This window comes from Dermochelys coriacea, chromosome 1, assembly GCF_009764565.3.
Source record: "Dermochelys coriacea isolate rDerCor1 chromosome 1, rDerCor1.pri.v4, whole genome shotgun sequence".
Classification (NCBI taxonomy): domain Eukaryota; kingdom Metazoa; phylum Chordata; order Testudines; family Dermochelyidae; genus Dermochelys; species Dermochelys coriacea.
Window position 1 is genome coordinate 113,118,286 of NC_050068.2, and position 20,437 is coordinate 113,138,722.

The 20,437-nt window shown below is 38.8% G+C and overlaps 1 protein-coding gene across 1 annotated transcript in view; it reads left to right on the forward strand.

Annotated features, from left to right (window-relative positions):
* EDAR (ectodysplasin A receptor) overlaps positions 1 to 11,562 on the forward strand; it is a 93,577-nt gene extending 82,015 nt beyond the window's left edge. Inside the window, exons 10-12 of the mRNA XM_043509158.1 lie at positions 1,452 to 1,611; positions 4,948 to 5,008; positions 9,931 to 11,562. Of these exons, the coding sequence (XP_043365093.1) occupies positions 1,452 to 1,611; positions 4,948 to 5,008; positions 9,931 to 10,250 (541 nt within the window). The 3' untranslated portion in view covers positions 10,251 to 11,562. The remainder of the gene's footprint in view (positions 1 to 1,451; positions 1,612 to 4,947; positions 5,009 to 9,930) is intronic.
* The last annotated feature ends 8,875 nt before the right edge of the window (positions 11,563 to 20,437 follow it).

The following is a 20,437-nucleotide window of genomic DNA, read 5'->3' on the forward strand; positions in this document are numbered from 1 at the left end:
TGAGCTTCCTGGTACTAAAAACCTTACTACACAGATAATCAGTGCCACAGTTACAGATACATAAATGAACATGTAGCAATACCAAAAGATGTCCAGTATAAATGCTCTCATACTCACATCTCCAAGGGTACCACCAAGATGGGTGGCTCTCTCAGTAGGTGGTCATCTGTGGAGGGTCTCTTGATGGATTCTTCCTTCCTGTTCATGCTGATGAACCCCTTTTATGCTGAGTTACACTCACACCCATAACCCTTATACATATGCATGAAAATGCCAACCTCTTTTTCCTTATCAGGACTTCCAAACCCCCTAAAGTTTGGGGTGCCCCACTTTTCAAAGGCTAGCCTCTTAATTCCCCATATTTGCATTAGTATTTACATCAACAAGGCCCCAGGGCAACCTGCAGTTGCTGCAGAATTTTCTATGATGTTACAATTGGGTGCCTTGCAGTCCTGACAGGTACATTCCAGTGTATTTCCCCAAACATCACTCATTGTCACATTCTTTACAGTAATCTTGTAACATTACTAGTACAGGATTATTCCTGGGTCACCTGTTTATGTCAACCCTTCTTTTAGGCCTAAGGCCTTATGCAGCTAACCTAAAATCATACCAGCCTCAGCTTGTGGGGCTTGCATTACAGCCTCACTTTGCTTACATACCTAACACACACTGTTCTCTCATAAATGTTTGTCAACCTTATACCCTTATAATACTATCCTACTTATTCCTATACTACATCTAAATCTATTCATCACACATTGATTACGTATCTATTGCTGTGGTTAATTCATAACACAATTAAATGATTCTATGAAATAATCGGCTATGGGTCCATTTGTCTTTCGGATTTTCTGAGCTCTCCCTGGCTGCTGAGCCCCGCTAGATGACACAATGAGCTTTGTACCCCACCACACAGACTACGTCTACACGATAAAGCTAAGAGTGTGATTCCCAGCTTGCCAACACATAGTCATGCTAGGTCAATGAGGAAAAAGTATAAATAGTAGTGTAGCCACAACAGCATGGGCAGCCTGAACTACCTGGGTATGTGCTGCTACCGCAGCTAGGCTACTATTTATATTCATGCTAGCTGTCATCAAACTAGTACATGAATGCAAGCTTGGAATCACACCCCTATCTCAAAGTGTAGACGTTGGTAAAGTCAGGAAGAGCTAGAATTTGGCGCCGAGTAAAGAAACATATTTTTTTAAATCCTTTATAAAGTCTCCTCCTTGTTCTCACGCAGGTATTCATGACTGTGTAACTTAAATAGAGACAGTTGCACATACATTTTCAATAGCAGGATCAAGCTTTAATTATATGCTCCCTCAGTATAGACATTTTTAAAATAAAAATATTATTCCATTGACTCTAAGATAGAGGAAAAGACAGAACTGGGACTCACTATCAAAGGCTGCATTGCTGTAACCTTACCCTTAATTTTTCAGTGAAAATGATGCATCTTCCGAGAATGAACGACTTTTAAGCCGTAGCATGGACAGTGATGAAGAAGCTGCTGTTGATAAACAAGGGACCCCAGACCTGTGCTTGTTATCTTTAGTTCATCTCACCAGGGACAAATCTTCTACAAATAACAAATCAACTGGGGTAAGGCTTTTTTCAAAACTGAAAATGGAGAAGAATTTTGATAGGTTTTTTTTTTTAAGAAACACATGTACAAATCATTACCACAGTAAAACAATGAATTATAATGCAGATCAGACTAATTTACAGGAAAGTTTTTCAAGGTAATAAGAAATTGTCTGACAATCTCCTCTGTAGAGACAGCATACAATATTCCTTCAATATGCCAAAAATGCTGTGTGTGCATATAAAATGCACTGTAAAGGGCTGAGAAATTAAGCACCCAAGTCAGGAAATTCAAAAGCAAGTTTCCTACAACAATATTAACTCTGCTATCTTGAACACTGTACATTTTAGGGTATAAATTTTAACCAAAAAAATCAAGAATACAGCAAAGCATGCATTTAAACAGGCAAATCAAGAAAGAAAAAATTAGTCTTGGTTTTTCTGTTTAAATGCATGCCTTGTTGTATTATTGACTTTTTGTTAAAATTTATACCATAAAATGTACAGTGTTCAAAAGAGCAGCATTAATGTTGCTGTAGGAACATGAGCATATGAACAATGGAGTTAGCCTTGTGTTATAGTGGGAACCTTAACTTTTGAATTTCCTGACTTTTGGGTGCTTAAGAACAACATGCTCAGTTCTACACCTTAATGTTTCATTAATATTAATTTTCATACTTAGTTTTCCTATTTATTTTTCAAAGATACAAGAGTCACATGGAAGGTGGCTCCAATATTCCAAAGAACCGTACCTGCGCCATCTCACTGTTTGGTTTCTCTACTTGTGGCCTACATTCCTTCCTGCTGGCTGGCTTCCTCACAGTGTATTTAAAGGCAGCTAAGGACATATAAAGACATGTGTAAGGTGCTTCAGCACATACCAAACTTTCTAACCCATGTTAACATTAAAGCATACTTAAAAAGAAAATGCACATATTCATATGGATATGTTTTATACTTTCATAGCTTTCAAAATACTATGCCAACCACAATGAAGTCAGTCAGGCCAAGATAGTAGTTTATAGCATCAACCATTTTTGGTTTTCCAAGACTGAAAAAGAACCTTTTAAAAAAAAAAAAGTTTGAAGAGTATCTTTTCACACTTGCATAGTTTAACTGGCTGAAATGATTTAGCTCAAAACTTTCCAAAATAGCTCATCTTTCCACTAAGACTGGACATGGAGAGCTTCAGCCCCAAGGGAGATGCTTTTAGCTTTGCTTTTAGAAAGTTATGAACAGCTGAAAATTATCATGAACCATATGTATGAGTTTGTGTTATCTGTCCTTAGGTATTTCTAATGCACACATCATCATGGACTCTAGGCACCATTGTCTAGCTATACTTCACATTGGGTTGAAATCTGGTACACAGGTTCTCAGACCAAGTGGCAATGTCATAAGAAAATGCTCTAAAGACTGTATATACAGTAGATACATCCTGAGAAGCATTTCTTTGGCTTGTAATCTTGTCTAAAGCATAGATCCTTTATCCCAGACCTCTCCCCTGAAATATGGTTATGATGACTTGAGACCTCTTAACAGGTATAAAACGAGGTCTTTGGTGGAAATACAGATTGTGATGAGACATTCAGCTTCCATGCCTCAGATTTTAGGACCAAACCAGGTTCCATGCCTTGGAAGAGCACTAAAGTACTTGGGGGGTGCAGATGAAATAATATTTATAAGACAGACCATAGAGCTCAATGGGTATTGAGTGAGGCTAAGGACAGCTAGAGAGAAAGGTAGAAAAATATCGAGAATTTCAAAGCTAGATTTGGCAGGCTCTTTGCCTTACTCTGGACTGCTCCTCCCTGTTTAAAAAGAAAATATTTTGCAATAAGTTACCACACAGAGGATCCAAGATCAAAACACAAAATAGCCATTTGCTTGTGGGCTAGGCGCAGTACAGAATCAGCAGCCTCAGCCTTTGGAAAAGAAGACAGCCTCGGGCACCCCTCTCGCTGGACTTGGGAGGGAGCTGTTAGTTAGTCTCGCTCTGCTCCAGAGACAATCAGCACAGAAGGGAGGCTCCCGATGGAGAGAGAAAACGGGGGATGCTTTAAGAGGAACGCTAAAAAAACCCCTAGGAAAAACAATGAGAGCTCCTGACATGTTTATAAAGTGGCTACTCCAAATGCACAAGAGTTACTGCACTTAGAAAACCCCAACTTGCAAGTTTTTATTATGAAATAAATAACACCAAGAATATGTAAAATCCATTTAATAGCTGTATTCCCATCTCATTATTTTCAAAATACCTGCAGACCTAATGTGTCTACATGACTGATCAAGTGAGCAGCAGTCAATTGGGGGTCCATAACCACAGGCCTAGAAATCCAACTGATTGAAGTACCTGGGCTTTTATAGGCCAGTGAAAACAAACCAAACAAGATCGTCCCAGAAACCCAGAAGCTCAAGCAAGCTTTTTTCATGGTGTTTTCTAAAAACATTTGTGACAACTGGTGAGTTTGTGAAACAAGTGCTTGAGTCCCATGATAGAGAGAAATATTCTAATAGCTTGCTCCTAGCTAGAGCTGGCTGGAAGACAAAAGTTCTGTATTCTGACAGCTTTCAAGGTTTTAAAATTGTTTTCATTTGGCACTAGAATAAAAACAAAATCTTTTCAATGTTTTTGCAAAATAGAACTGTGTTAAAACATCTGGTTTCAGATTGAAAAGGTCAGGACAGTTCATGTCTCTCTCATCAGAAGTGATCAGAGAGCCCTGGACCTCAGAACCCTTCTTGTCTAAATCAAGATGGTTTTGCTTCAGCTTTGACAAAAAAGCATATTTTGGCAAAAAAAGACATTTAATTGAAAATGTTCCAATCGGCATAATCTATCCCTAATGCCAACCAGCAACAACTCCTGCAAGTACAACCCTCTTGCAGTGTGCTGGGAGAAGTAATTCATCACAGCTGGTCCAATTCTGTTGACCTAACAATTGGGGTATGCAGCTATAGTATTTAGTTTACTCGCTCCCTTGGGCAGGGTCTATAAAGGGAAATTAAATACTAAAACACTTAAAGCAGAAAGTTCATTAATCCAAATTAGATGACACTGGGACACAGAAAGTGAGATCTCCAACAGTGGAAAGTGAAAACCAAAAAACATGTTTACTCTTAACTCATTTACACTTATCCTACTCTTCAATGAATCTTCAGAAGAGATCCTTGGAGGCTTTATGTGCTAATGCAGTGGGTTCAGAGTCTTGAAAGAGGAGCCTCTAGAGAGCACCTCAAGAGGTTGCATTACATGTCTGGTGCCTCTGTTTGCCTAGTAATTATCTCCTCACATGACTGAAGAAATAATGAGGTACTAGTCTTTAAAATACGTTTTGTTGCTGCTCCCTTTAGATTCAAAGTCGAAGGAAAAAGATACTTGATGTGTATGCCAATGTATGTGGTGTTGCCGAAGGTGAGTGTGAACAAAATACATACAAACTGACTGTATAGAATTAGATCTTAACTATTGGCTGTGGAATGTATTTCCTTTTGTCTTCATAACTGTCAAAAAATGGTCTACAAAGAGATAATCCAAATTTGGGGTAAGTTATAAATTATATAATTTGTATTAGTTATTTATTTTAAGTAAATTGGATGAACACAAACTGATTAAAATATGTTCTGATAAATTTAAAATTAAGATTTGGGAAGGATCAGATTTGTATTTCAGCTTTCAGCTCCCTCAAGCCCTCCGCTCTGCCACCACATCCTGAAAACAATAGTTTCCAAGTTGGACTCAAGAAAGAGGGATGAATTCAAACTGGAACAGGTACAGAGAAGGGCTACTAGGATGATCCGAGGAATGGAAAATCTGTCTTATGAAAGGAGACTCAAGGAGCTTGGCTTGTTTAGCCTAACTAAAAGAAGGTTGAGGGGAGATATGATTGCTCTCTATAAATAGATCAGAGGGATAAATACAGGAGAGGGAGAGAATTATTTCAGTTCAGCACCAATGTGGACACAAGAACAAATGGATATAAACTGGCCATCAGGAAGTTTAGGCATAGGTGAGAGGTTTATTGCAGGAGTGGGTGGGTGAGATTCTATGGCCTGCATTGTGCAGGAGGTCAGACTAGATGATCATAATGGTCCCTTCTGATCTTAATATCTATGAATCTTGGAGACTGTTTTTAAGGGTTTAATTAGATTTAGCACTTGATTACCTGTGTTACCTAGGCACAGTGGACATGGATTCATTTCACTACATCAAAGAATACATAATCTTATTTAATTCTCTCTTTTTCTGTGTGTTCTATGGCTCAGTGCGATCCCAGCTCCCACCACACCACTGGTATTGAATTTGAAATGGAAAAAATTCTATCAGCCTCCAAATTAAAGAGCATAAATACAAAAGTCAAAATCATAGAAGTGTAGCACTGGAAGGGACCTCGACAGGTCATCTAGTCCAGACCCCTGCACGCATGGCAGGACTATGTAATAACTAGACCATTTCTGATAAGTGTCAGGTTTCAGAGTAGCAGCCGTGTTAGTCTGTATTCGCAAAAAGAAAAGGAGGACTTGTGGCACCTTAGAGACTAACAAATTTATTTGAGCATAAGCTTTCGTGAGCTACAGCTCACTTCATCAGATGCATTCAGTGGAAAATACAGTGGGGAGATTTATATATGCACACAGAGGACATGAAACAATGGGTTTTATCATACACACTGTAAGGAGAGTGATCACTTAAGATGAGCTATTACCAGCAGGAGGGGTGGGGGGGAAGGAGGAAAACCCTTTTGTGGTGATAATCAAGGTGGGCCATTTCCAGCAGTTGACAAGAACGTCTGAGGAACAGTGGGGGGGTGAGGGGCGGGAGAAATAACATGGAGAAATAGTTTTACTTTGTGTAATGACCCATCCACTCCCAGTCTCTATTCAAGCCTAAGTTAATTGTATCCAGTTTGCAAATTAATTCCAATTCAGCAATCTCTCGTTGGAGTCTGTTTTGGAGGTTTTTTTTTTTGTTGAAGGATAGCCACCCTCAGGTCTGTAATCGAGTAACCGGAGAGACTGAAGTGTTCTCCGACTGGTTTTTGAATGTTATAATTCTTGACGTCTGATTTGTGTCCATTTATTCTTTTACGTAGAGACTGTCCAGTTTGACCAACATACATGTCAGAGGGGCATTGCTGGCACATGATGGCATATATCACATTGGTAGATGCGCAGGTGAACGAGCCTCTGATAGTGTGGCTGATGTGATTAGGCCCTAGGATGGTGTCCCCTGAATGGATATGTGGCAACGGGCTTTGTTGCCAGGATAGGTTCTGTTCCTCAGACATTCTTGTTAACTGCTGGAAATGGCCCATCTTGATTATCACCACAAAAGGGTTTTCCTCCTCCCCCCCCCCCCCCCCGCTGGTAATAGCTCATCTTAAGTGATCACTCTCCTTACAGTGTGCATGATAACACCCATTGTTTCAAGTTCTCTGTATGCGTATATAAATCTCCCCACTGTATTTTCCACCGAATGCATCCGATGAAGTGAGCTGTAGCTCACGAAAGCTTATGCTCAAATAAATCTGTTAGTCTCTAAGGTGCCACAAGTACTCCTTTTCTTTCTGATAAGTGTGTGTCTAACCGCTTTTCAGGAATGACGGAGATTCCACAATCTCCCAAGGCAATTTGTTCCAGTACTTAATTACCCTGACAGTTGGGCAGTTTTTCCTAATGTCCAACCTAAACCTCCCTTGCTGTAATTTAAGCCCATTGCTTCTTGTCCTAGCCTCAGAGGTTAAGAAGAACATTTTTTCTCCCTCCTCCTTGTAACAACATTTATGTACTTGAAAACTGTTATGTCCCTCCTCAGGCTTCTCTTCTCCAGACTAAACAAATCCAATTTTTTCAATCTTTTCTCATAGGTCAGGTTTTCTAGATCTTTAATAATTTTTGTTGTTCTTCTCTGGACTTTCTCCAATTTGTCCACATCTTTCCTGAAATGTGGCACCCAGAACTGGACACAGTACTCCAGCTGAGGTCTTGTCAGCATGGAGTAGAGCGGAAGAATTACTTCTCATGTCTTGATTACAACACTCCTGCTAATACATCTCAGAATGATGTTCGCTTTTTTTTGTAGTGTTACACTGCTGTCTCATATTTAGCTTGTGATCCACTATGACCCACAGATCCCTTTCTGCAGTACTCTTTCCTATGCAGTCATTTCCCATTTTGTATATGTGCAACTGAGTGTTCCTTCCTAAATGGAGTACTTTGCATTTGTCCTTATTGAAGTTCACCCTATTTACTTCAGACCATTTCTCCAGTTTGTGCAGATCATTTTGAATGATAATCCTATCCCGCAAAGCACTTCCAATTCCTCCCAGCATAGTATCGTCCACAAACTTTATAAGTGTACTATGTCATTATCTAAATCACTGATGAAGATATTGAACAGAACCAGACCCCGAACTGATCCCTGTAGGTCCCCACTTGATATGCCCCTCTAGCTTGACTGTGAACCACTGATAACTACTCTCTGGGAATGGTTTTCCAACCAGTTCTGCACCCACCGTATAGTAGCTGCATCTAGGCTGCATTTCTCTAGTTTGTTTATGAAAAGCTCATGCAAGACGGTATCAAAAGCCTTACTACAGTCAAGATATATCACATCTACCAGGCTTGTTACCCTGTCTAAAAAAGCTATTATGTTGGTTTGACACAATTTGTTCTTGACAAATCCATGCTGTTACTTATCACCTTATTATCTTCTAGGTGTTCACAAATTGATGTTTCATTATTTGTTGCTGATACTGTCTCCTGTACTACATCTAGTATTATGGAGAAACTGTCTAGCAAAGAGCATCTATTCAGCCATATGATCAGTGCTAATATTGACCAAGATCTCCTATGGAGGTATTTCAACAATAAAACTCTTGCAGGAACTTATATGCATGGAGGCAGTAGGCATCATGGTACCACCTGTGCTCATCTCATCCCTGCAAGACCACCTTCCAGTTACAGAGACAGAGAGAATCAGAGTCAGGGGAGAGTCAAACACTGAGCCGTCTGTGGGAGAGGATTATTGTCAGCAGAGTACTCTCTGTGCCATTAAATAAATGAATTTCGTACCACTAGAAAATTGGTGGCTGCTGGCCAGTTTGCAAAGCCAAAATGAAACTCTTATACTAAACATGCTTAGCTACATCTGTTGAAGTGCTCACTAGGGATACATCTACAATATATTCCTTGGGACAGCTACTTCAGGATTAGCTGAGAAAGGGATAAAGTAGTATGGCAATACACAACTCAGTTAAGAATCCATATGAGGAGAGATTAATAAGACTTGTGGCACCTTAGAGACTAACTAACAAATTTATTTGAGCGTAAGCTTTCATGAGCTACAGCTCACTTCATCGGATGTAGCTCACGAAAGCTTATGCTCAAATAAATTTGTTAGTCTCTAAGGTGCCACAAGTACTCCTTTTCTTTTTGCGAATACAGACTAACACAGCTGCTACTCTGAAACCTGTCATTAATAAGACTGGGATTTTTCAGCTTGGAAAAGAGATGACTCGGAATATGAGAGAGATCTATAAAATCATGACTGGTGTGGAGAAAGTAAATAAGGAAGTGTTATTTACTCCTCATAACACAAGAACTAGGGGTCACTAAATGAAATTAATAGGCAGCAGGTTTAAAACAAACAAAAGGAAGTATTTCTTCACAGAATGCACAGTCAACCTGTGGAACTCTTTGCCAAAGGATGTTCTGAAGGCCAAGACTGTAACAGAGTTCAGAAAAGAACTGGATAAGTTCATGGAGGATAGGTCCATCAATGGCTATTAGTCTGAATGGGCAGGGATGCAAAACCATGCTCTGAAGTGTCCCAAGTCTCTGTTTGCTGGGATCTGGGAATGGGCACCAGGGAATGGATCACCTGATGATTACCTGTGCTGTTTATTCCCTCTGAAGCCCCTGGCATCGGCCACTGTCAGAAGACGGGATACTGGGCTAGATGGACCATTGGTCTGACCCAGTATGGCAGTTCTTATGTTCTATGTTCTTATCTTAATTATTTCCCACCCAAATTCACGGATGCATTCTTCTCTTATCCTCTCTCCTGTTTCAGGTTTTTCTCTCTTTTCCAATTTGATACTGTCATTTGGGGCTATTCATTTAGGCCTATCCGTGTCAAAATACTCATGTGACAGTAACCCAAAGAGACGAATACCAGGCAAAGTGTGTTACTCTCATGACTTTTTGGGGTGTATCTATTATTTAACATTTAAAGATTATGCTAATAATATTATAGTACTGAACAAGGGAACATTTCTAGTAGTCATCAAGATCTGTATATCGAACTTCTGACTCTTAGGAATTTTTAATTCACAGGTCTCAGTCCCACAGAGCTGCCATTTGATTGCCTGGAGAAGACTAGCAGGATGCTCAGCTCAACATACAACTCAGAAAAAGCTATTGTGAAAACATGGCGCCACCTTGCTGAGAGCTTTGGACTAAAGAGGGATGAAATAGGTGGCATGACAGATGGCATGCAGCTCTTTGACCGCATCAGCACAGCCGGCTACAGTATCCCAGAACTTCTAACCAAACTAGTGCAAATTGAGCGGTTAGATGCTGTTGAGTCTTTGTGTGCAGATATTTTGGAGTGGGCGCAAGTGATGCCTTCATCTGAACCAGTGGTTACATCCTGATGTGAGCATTATTTCCAACGGATGTGCAAGAACATTGATCCCAAGAGCAAAGCTTCAAGAGCACAGGGCGAGACTTAAAAGAATCGGTGGTTTTCTCATACACTACTCACATTCACTCCAAAGAATAAAGTAAGGCAAGATTTGCAACTGAATTTATCACCCACAAAATAAACAAAGGCAAAAATTCTTCTGAGAAGCTCAACATGAAATATTTAATTGAACAGAATGGCTTTTGTTAAACAGTTACTGACAGTAAGTGGACACTAATCTCCATTTTCCACAAAGTTTACAAGTACAGGTACAGGTCAATCTGCTAATGGCCTGTCTGGCTTTGAAGAAAGCCCATTTAATTATTGTCTGAGATTAGTTATATCACCTGGGTCTCTGTTCAATCATTTAAAATCTACAGTTAGATACAGTGCCATGGAATACAGATAAGGCATGCACATTTCTACCAGCTCTAACACATGTAATTGTAACCAATTTCATTCTTATAAATACTACAGATTTGTTGAATCAAGAAGTGCTTAGATTAACTAATTATACTGTATGAAAAAAGTTACTAATGGAGTCTACATGATCCAAGTGCTTCAAATGACTGTATATATAATGTGTTAGAGCATTCTTGGTTCATGCAGACATTTCAGAAATCATAAATGCAAACTGTTAACTGACAAGACATGCTGGTAAGAAAGGTGGCAGTGATTGCTCTTAAATTAAAAGGGCAATATTTTTTCTATTCTCTGTATTTATAAACAAACAGTTGGTCGATTGCATTCCAAGATATTTTGCTTTTTAGGTATGAATGACATCTGCGCTTCCTAAGTTATATTCCAAACAGAGGAATTCCAAACAAAAATGGTGCATACTCTGTAACTGCAGAAGACAGAGAGAACAAAAAAGGTAGATTTAGTAAAACACTCGAAGAAGAAGAAAATGTAGCAAATCGAGTGGTATTTGAAAAGCTGTGCTCTTGTAAAAATATGATATGAACATGAACACAGATTACAGGATTAAACAAACCATGGAAGCTTTATTTTGAGGTTGTCCACAGCAGCAACCTTTCAACTTATTTGTTTAAAAGTTAACAAATCTCTATTTTTCTTGAGATACTGGGTTTTTTAAACCTATAATTGCAGAGGCTAGAAGCCAGTAGCTGTTAACAGCCCAGTTGGTTAATCTACAGTTCAGTTCATTGCTAGAATGGTGACAGATTTCAGTGAGAGTTATTACTAAATTAAAACAAATTCCATGACTTACAAAGCAATACTTTTTAAATTACAAATTGCATGACTGAGCTAATGTGTTATAAGTCATATTCTTGAAACTAACAACCAGTTTTCCACCAGTGAGCACACAGAACTTATCTGTGACAGGGCTATAATTATGTGCTGAATGTTTAGTATCACTATTTAGCATCTATTTGCTGATCTTTTCAGTCCTTATTTCATGTAGTCTGGGAGCTACATAACTTAATTATCCATTTAGTTTCTCTTTGAAATCTTCTTTTCCTACCTGTTCTATGGAAATTATAAAAATACTTCCCTTAATTAGTTTGCAAATGCCAAATTTGATTATAATTCTGTCCTTAGAGGAAGTTTGCTGCTTCCTTAAAAAAATACTTTCACATTTAAAAAATAGGGTTAACAAAATCCCAATTGACTTCAGTGAGGCCAGGATTTCAGGCAAGATCTGAATTTTGCAGTTTGAGCCCATCTCTAATAAAAAGGAAAGTTGCTATTTTTCTTATGCCAGTATATAACTACAGTGTTGTCCTACAACTGTAGGACTGGTCTGACATTTATTGTTTAATTTAATATTAACATATCGTGTGCTTATGTAACGACAAACAGTGATCATTTGTTTATTGAGCCTTGAGGAACATTAGCCTTGAAATTAATGATGCCAATGTGCACACAGACTATTTAACATTATTTTATTTAGTATACAGAGAAATTTTTATTGTGTTTCACAAAAGATGTACAGGAATAAAACAGAATACTTCTGTATATCTTGCCTAAAGGCATCATTTCTAATAATTTTGTTTAATGCTGTACATATAATTTATTATATTGTATCATATGAATAAACATATATGCTAATAAAATAAAGATATTGAACATAATATTATTGATCCAGAAATCTGTAATTAAATAAATTACTCAAGGGCTAGCAGGCATTTTATATTCCTGTGGAACAGACTGCCTACACAACATACATGAACCATTTGAAATAGGAAAGGAAAGGCATTTGGGAGCCTAAATTCAGGCTCCTTTTTTTTTTTTTTTTTTTTTAATATATCTTGGTTTTGGTGTATACTTTGTGTACCAGACATAAGGAATGGTGTGAAAAAAGCATGAAGTCACACATGGGAGGAAACAAAGAAAATAATACACTTTTATTATCTAACTTGTATGTCTGAAAAAATCAGGGACCTCAGACATTCCGTTTAGCCAAGTTTTAAAAATAAATAGTTTTTTAATCCACATTTTAGGCAGAATTTTGTTTCCACTGGGTGACAAAAATCAAACCCAAATGCTCGACCAATCCACTGCTAGTTAGCCAACACCTTTCCAAATAGAGAGGAGGGGAGCACCAGAGGCTATTCTGGAAAGCTGATATACTCTAATTTTTCCAATCAGGTTTTTTTAGAAGTATTTCTATCAATGGATGAGTGACAGATTCTAGTGCAAATCCCAGAATGAGATACATTCTCTGACTTATATTTTAGGGAGGCAAATTGCCCAAGATATTGATATTGCTACTGCCTGTGTTTTAAACTCACTCTGGATCAAGGCTCCCACACATCCCTGTGAATGAACTCTAGCCAGATGCTATTTTATCTATGAAGCCACTATATACAGATTAATTAATAGAAGAGTACCACTGAGAACAAATGTCATGGAACTGAGATATAGGCAATACAACTACAATAAATACCTGTACAGATGATGAGAGAGCAGTAAAATTATTTCTTAAAAATTAAATGGTGTCTAGAAAAAAAATCATATTTATGTATATCTATGGTCTTAAAAAGTAATTCCTTTAAAAACAATATTTAAAATATTTAAACAATATTTATGGTATTTAAACAATGTAAATTAATGTTTTTTTTAATTTTAGATTCCTGTTTCGTTTCCCTCTCCCTTTTTCCCTGTAGTCCCGAACTCGTGTATTGAGGCTGCCATGTCCTGGGATTGAAGGTGGTGTTTGTGTGACATTTTTAAAAGCATCAAAGTGATTAAGCACCTGTCCCAGTTTCAAAAGAATGAGACTTTGGCTTCTAACTGCCCAACCCACTTTTCAGAATGGGACTTAGGAGCCTAAATTACTTAGACACTTTTCAAATTTTTGTCCTAAGTCTCTTTGAAAGTCAGTGGGTCTTAGGCTTCTAAGTTACATTTTAAATTGGAAATCGGGTTCCTAAGTTACTTGAGTATTTTTGAAATTTTTACCTATTGGTTTATCCTCATTAATTACAATGGAATCTGCTTTCACATCATATCCTTACACTCTCTCAGAACACACACATTTTGGGAAAAATTCAGGACTGCGAGTGTGTTGGGGTCACTCTGAAAGCAGTAACTGAAGCAGCTGGAAGCCAGGTGTGACTGGCACGTAACTGGCAGGCTGAAGCTATATACAGAGACACTCAGGGCATGACCCGTATTCTGTATGGCTGTTTATGAGTGGCCCAGGTGGCAACTACAGCACCACAGCATTGTGAGGCACTCCTGGTAGCAGGGCAGATGATGACAACCCCCCACTAGTCTGTTTGCACCCTGGAATGTGACACTCTGACCAGTGCACAAGAGACAAAGACAGTACCACCGACAATGGCCACTCAATCTCTTTTGTTCCTCCGCTTCAAGTCCTTTCAAATCTGGCAGTGATCCCTAATGTGAGACTCACCCAAATACTTTAAACAGCAAGAGTGCAGGTCGCTCATTGGCATCCGCTTCAACCATGAAAGACAGAGCTCGAAGCCCAGTGACCAAGGCATTCCTTGGTACCAATAAACGGAACCCCAAAATTGTGGAACTAAGAAAAAACTGTCATTAAACAAACTTTTCACTAACATTAAGAACTATACAGTTATGTAACTATATACAAGAAATACATCCTGAGAAATCTTGCTAAAGCAAGACCAACATATTCCAATAACTGTCATGGGCAGTGAAAAGGAACTGAGAGGGATTGGGGAAGCTCCATCTTTTATACCTGCATGCAGTGGCACATGGCAGCAGAGGACACTTGAACTGTCCTGATGGGTAACGCTGAGTGAAAAATTTCCAACAATTGTGTTAGGGGCATGCACACACCAAGAGTGGAATGCACATGTGCAATCACTCAAAGAACCAAGATATTTAATCAGCTTTCATTGGATTGAATGCACAGGGCCAGTTAGACAGGCAGAACAGGCAGGGTCTCAATGTGTGGATGAGACAATGGTAGAGGGAGGAGGGGTTTAGATTTACTAGGAACTGGGGAAACTTTTGGGAAAGGGGGAGCCTATACAGGAAGGGTGGGCTCCACCTAAACCAAAATGGAACCAGATTGCCGGCACCTAAAATTTAAAAGGTCATAGAGCAGTTTTTAAACTAAGGGCTGGGGGAAAGCCGACAGGTATGGAGAAGCACGCGATTCAGACAGAGACATCCCTCAGGGGAGGATCTAATAACGGAGATTCTCTATGTCCTAGTAAGAGAGTATGGAAGATGATAAAATACAGGTAGGAACTGATGGGCAACAGTCAAATGAAATAGAGTCCCATTCAATTACATCATGTAATGAGAAACAGCTAAAAAGTGACAAGTTTTTAAATGCTTATATACCAATGCTAGAAGTCTAAATAATAAGATGGGTGAACTAGAGTCCCTCATATTAAATGAGGATATTGATATAAGAGGCATCATAGAAACTTGATAGAATGAGGCTAATCAATGGGACACAGTAATACCAGGGTGCAAAATATATTGGAAGGACAGAACAGATCATGATGGTGGGGGAGTGGCACTATATGTGAAAGAAAACGTAGAATCAAATGAAGCAAAAATCTTAAATGAACCAAACTGTACCACAGAATCTCTAAGGATAATAATTCCATGTTCAAATAATAAGAATATAGCAGTAGGGATATATTACCGACCACCTGACCAGGATGGTGATAGTGACTGTGAATGCTCAGGGAGATTAGAGATGCTATTAAAATAAAAAACTCAATAATAATGGGGGATTTCAACTGCTCCCATATTGACTGGGTACATGTCACCTCAGGATGGGATACAGAGAGAAAGTTTCTTGACACCTTAAATGACTGCTTCTTGGAGCAGCTAATCCTGGAACCCACAAGAGAGGCAATTCTTGATTTAGTTCTAAGTGGAGCACAGGATCTGGTCCAAGAAGTGAATATAGCTGGACTGCTTCGTAATAGTGACCATAATATAATTAAATTTAACATCCCCATGGCAGGAAAACACCACAGTGCCCCAACACTATAGCATTTAATTTCAGAAAGGGGAACTACAGAAAAATGAGGAGGTTAGTTAAACAGAAATTAAAAGGTAAAGCACTAAAAGTAAAATCCTGACAAGCTGTATGGAAACTTTTTAAAGACATAATAGAAGCTCAACTTAAATGTATACCCCAAATTAAAAAATATAGTCAGAGAACCAAAAAAGAGTCACCATGGCTAAACAACAAAGTAAGAGAAGTAGTGAGAGGCAAAAAGGTATCCTTTAAAAAAATGGAAGTTAAATCCCAGTGAGGAAAATAGAAAGGAGCATAAACTCTGGCAAATGAAGTGTAAAAATATAATTAGGAAGGCTAAAAAAGAATTTGAAGAACAGCTAGCCAAAGACTCAAAAGATAATAGCAAAAATTTTTTAAGTACATCAGAAGCAGGAAGCCTGCTAAACAACCAGTGGGGCATTTTAAACAACAACCCTGGACGATGAGATGCTAAAGGAGCACTCAAGGACGATAAGGCCAATGCGGAGAAAATAAATGAATTCTTTGCATTGGTCTTCACAGCTGAAGATGTGAGAAAGATTCTCATACCTGAGCCATTCTTTTTAGGTGACAAATCTGAGTAACTGTCCCAGATTGAGGTGTCATTAGAGGAGGTTTGGAACAATTTGAGAATGTAAACAATAATAAGTCACCAGGACCAGATGGGATTCACCCAAGTTTTCTGAAGGAACTCACAGGTGAAACTGCAGGACTACTAACTGTAGTCTGTACCCTATCATTTAAATCCACTTCTGTACCAAATGACTGGAGAATAGCTAATGTGACGCCAATTTTTAAAAAGGGCTCCATAGGAGACCCCAGCAATTTCAGTATCAGGCAAACTGGTTGAAACTATAGTAAAGAACAAAATTGTCAGACACATAGATGAACATAAGTTGTTGGAGAATAGTCAACATGGTTTTTGTAGAGAGAAATCATGCATCACCAATCTACTAGAATTCTTTGAGGGGGTCAACAATCACGTGGACAAGGGGGATCCAGTGTGTGCTTAGATTTTCAGAAAGCCTTTGACAAGGTCCCTCACCAAAGGCTCTTAAGCAAAGTAAACCACCATGGGATAAGAGGGAAGGTCCTCTCATGGATTGGTAACTGGTTAAAAGATAGGGAAAAAAGGGTAGGAATAAATGGTCAGTTTTCAGAATGGAGAGAGGTAAATAGTGGTATCCTGCCAGGGCCTGTACTGGGCCCAGTCCTATTCAACATATTCATAAATGCTCTGGAAACAGGGGTAAACAGTGAGGTGGCAAAATTTGCAGATGATACAAAACTACTCAAGATAGTCAAGGCAGACTGCGAAGAGCTACAAAAGGATCTCTCAAAACTGGGTGACTGGGCAACAAAATGGCAGATGAAATTCAATGTTGATAAATGCAAAATAATGCACATTGGAAAACATAATCCTAACTATATATATAAAATGATGGGGCCTAAATTAGCTATTACCACTCAAGAAAGCAATCTTGGAGTCATTATGGATAGTTCTCTAAAAATATCCACTCAGGGTGCAGCAGCAGTCAAAAAAGTGAACAGAATGTTGGGAATCATTAAGAAAGGGATTGATAATATGACAGAAAATATCATATTGCCTCAATATAAATCCATGGTACACTCACATCTTGAATACTGCATGCAGATGTTGTTGCCCCATCTCAAAAAAGATATACTGGAATTGGAAAAGGTTCAGAAAAGGGCAACAAAAATGATTAGGGGTATGGAATGGCTGTGCTATGAGGAGAGATTAATAAGACTGGGACTTTTCAGAATGGAAAAAAGACAACTAAACGGGGATATGACAGAGGTCTATAAAATCATGACTGGTATGGAGAAACTAAATAAGGACGTGTTATTTACTCCTCATAACACAAGAACTAGGGGCCACCAAATTAAATTAATATGCAGCAGGTTTAAAACAAACACAAGGAAGAGTTTTGTCACACAGTGCACAGTCAACCTGTGGAACTCCTTGCCAAAGGATGTTGTGAAGGCCAAGACTATAACAGGGTACAAAAAAAGAACTAAATAAATTCATGGAGACTAGGTTCATCAATAGCTATTAGCCAGGATGGGCAGGGAGGGTATCCCTAACCTCTGTTTGCCAGAAGCTGGGAATGGGCAACAGGGGATGGACCACTTGAGGATTACCTGTTCTGTTAATTCCCTCTGGGACACCGGGCATTAGCCACTGCTGGAAGACAGAATACTGGGTTTTATGGACCTTTGGTCTGACTCAGTATGGCCATTTTTATGTTCTTATGAATCAACCATAGCTTACTTTGAAAAACTTGCATATAATTCCTTGAATCCCTTCTATAGTTCATTAAAGTAATGGGTTCTCTCCCATGCCCACCTGATTATTATTCTGACCCACAGAAATTGGGGTCAGAACTTCTCATCAAAGCTAAATGCAAAATTCAGGAGCATCCATTCAGCAAAGGGAGCTACAAGTCTAACAATAAGTAGCTTTTTCCAAAGTTACCTCTCCTATGAGACAATCATAGTCATGCACAGTATTTCCTCTCCATGTTTCCTCTGTGGAACACTATCAGTCTCATAAAAAGGAATATACTCCTATAATCAGGCAGAAGACTGTAGATTGAAGACCTGTACCAAACCAAGTTGTTTTGGGCTGCACTGTTAGAGATACCATACTTCACATGAGAAGACCCCTTTCCCATCAATGGCAGTTGTCCAAGTGGAAGTTAAAGATCATAGGATACATTTTAGAAAGGAAAGAGGACAACACTGATGTCCCTCCTTTCCTAATAATAATTTTAGAAGGTTATAGAAATGTGTGAGCATTAAACTATTGCTGAGAAAATAATGGCTCCCACAGTTACTGCACTATCATAGCCCAACTTCTGGCCACCAAGACATAGGAGATCAAATTATTTGACATAAACCACTGAGCTTTCAGAAGCTACCAAACTGGGCCAAATTTGAATGTGTTATCTAGAGCTAAAAGGCTCTGTATCAGATTATCAAACCTCCAAGCCTTTCAGGTCTATGGAAAAAAACCTCTCAGCCTATAATTAAAGGATGCAATGTCACAGCTGTGAATTATGAATTTTGCTCACAGCTCTTTTTTAATTTGATGTGATAAATTAAACCATACACAGTAGACACTGATGCTTATTGTGAATGAAAGCTCTTAAGGAAAAAAATATTGCTATAGGCATATCTTTTAGCTTTCAGTTTAATTTACCTGCTTAAAAATTGTTTCCCTTTAATTTATTGTTAAATCTGTTTATTTAAAACTTAAAAATAGAAAACTGACTCGTATACAGTGAAGTTGGTAGGTAACTATGAAATTACATGTCATTATGAAAGTGAGACATTTGATTGGCTGGCAAAGGTTACAACTATGTAGGTATACAGTACAATTGTTCAGGCCAGAACTTGTTAACCAATTTATTTCCCTGAATCATAGATTCATAGATACTAAGGTCAGAAGGGACCATTCTGATCATCTAGTCTGACCTCCTGCACAGCACAGGCCACAGAATCTCACCACCCACTCCTATGAAAAACCTCACCCATGTCTGAGCTATTGAAGTCCTTAAATCATGGTTCAAAGACTTCAAGAGAAGTCTTGAAGCCTCCCTCAAGTCAACCATGCCCCATGCTACAGAGGAAGGCGAAAAACCTCCAGGGCCTCTCCAATCTGCCCTGGAGGAAAATTCCTTCCCGACCCCAAATATGGCAATCAGCTAAACCCTGAGCATATGGGCAAGATTCACCAGCCAGATACCCAGGAAAGAATTTTCTATAGTAACTCAGATCCCATCCATCTAATATCCCATCTCAGGGGATTTGGCCTATTTACCCTGAATATTTAAAGATCAATTACTTACCAAAATCCCATTATCCCATCATACCATCTCCTCCATAAACTTATCGAGTAGAATCTTAAAACCAGATAGATCTTTTGCCCCCACTGCTTCCCTTGGAAGGTTATTCCAAAACTTCACTCCTCTGATGGTTAAAAACCTTCGTCTGATTTCAAGTCTAAACTTCCTGGTGGCCAGTTTATACCCATTTGTTCTTGTGTCCACATTGGTGCTGAGCTGAAATAATTCCTCTCCCTCTCCTGTATTTATCCCTCTGATCTATTTATAGAGAGCAATCATATCTCCCCTCAACCTTCTTTTAGTTAGGCTAAACAAGCCAAGCTCCTTAAGTCTCCTTTCATAAGACAAGTTTTCCATTCCTCGAATCATCCTAGTAGCCCTTCTCTGTACCTGCTCCAGTTTGAATTCATCCTTTTTAAACATGGGAGACCAGAACTGCACACAGTATTCTAGGTGAGCTCTCACCAGTGCCTTGTATAATGGTACTAAAACCTCCTTATCCCTACTACAAATACCTCTCCTGATGCATCCCAAAACCGCATTAGCTTTTTTCACAGCCATATCACATTGGCAGCTCATAGTCATCCTATGATCAACCAATACTCCAAGGTCCTTCTCCTCTTCCGTTACTTCTAATTGATGCGTCCCCAACTTATAACTAAAATTCTTGTTATTAATCCCTAAATGCATAACCTTACACTTCTCACTATTAAATTTCATCCTATTACTATTACTCCAGTTTACAAGGTCATCCAGATCCTCCTGTATAATATCCCGATCGAATCCATTGTGTTTTTGAAAAAGCAA